The sequence below is a fragment of the Eimeria mitis genome, genomic scaffold, assembly GCF_000499745.2.
Source record: "Eimeria mitis Houghton genomic scaffold, Emh_scaff2358, whole genome shotgun sequence".
NCBI lineage: Eukaryota > Apicomplexa > Conoidasida > Eucoccidiorida > Eimeriidae > Eimeria > Eimeria mitis.
This window is the reverse complement of record NW_013570694.1, coordinates 1,910-2,583: the sequence shown is the minus strand read 5'-3', so window position 1 is coordinate 2,583 and position 674 is coordinate 1,910. Positions and strand designations below refer to the sequence as shown.

The 674-nt window shown below is 58.0% G+C and overlaps 1 protein-coding gene across 1 annotated transcript in view; it reads right to left on the bottom strand.

Moving 5' to 3' along the window:
* The window catches only part of EMH_0052590 (uncharacterized protein), a gene marked incomplete at both ends in the record, with an annotated part of 5,015 nt that extends 4,607 nt beyond the window's left edge, over window positions 1–408 (bottom strand). Inside the window, 2 exons of the mRNA XM_013496890.1 lie at window positions 3–76; window positions 169–408. Of these exons, the coding sequence (XP_013352344.1) occupies window positions 3–76; window positions 169–408 (314 nt within the window). The remainder of the gene's footprint in view (window positions 1–2; window positions 77–168) is intronic.
* Between the last annotated feature and the right edge of the window lie 266 nt (window positions 409–674).

Here is a 674-nt window from a genome sequence, read left to right as displayed (position 1 = left end):
CCAGCAGCACCGCCGCAGCAGACAAGGATAACTGCTGCTGCTGCTGCTGCTGCTGCTGCTGCTGCTGCTGCTGCTGCTGGGGGGGAGCAGCAGAGCCTCGGGCTTAGATGTGGGTGCTGCTGCAGCATAGAAAGACATGCTAGCCGGCAGCAGCTGCCGCCGCAGCACCATAAGCACAGAGTCCCCCAGAGCAGCAACACCAAGCTTGCCTGTTCGGGTGTCTAGGCAGCCTATTGCTGCTGTGCTGCTGCCCCACAGCTGCTGTCTGCTGCAGCAGACAGCCTCATGGGCTCGCTGCAGCAGCAGCATGGCTCGTGCGTTTGTATCTAAATAACGGTAATCCTGAGAAAGAGAGAAAGGGTCTAGGTTTGCTGCTGCTTCTGCTGCTGCTGCTGCAGCAAGACCCATAGAAAAACGAGAAGCATCAATACCCTCAACAGCCCAAGACCCCACACCATCAAACACACCGAAGCAGCCTTGTCTTTGTAAATAAAAATATGCATCCTCGCAGCAGCTGCTGCTGCTTTTAGATATGCGGCACCCACCACCCTCTAGCCGGAAGGGTAAACCTGCTGCTGCTGCTGCTGCTGCTGCTGCTGCTGCTGGTGGTTGTGGTGCTGCTGCTGCTGGTGGTTGTGGTGCTGCTGCTGCTCGGGTTGAAGCGCTGCTGGGGG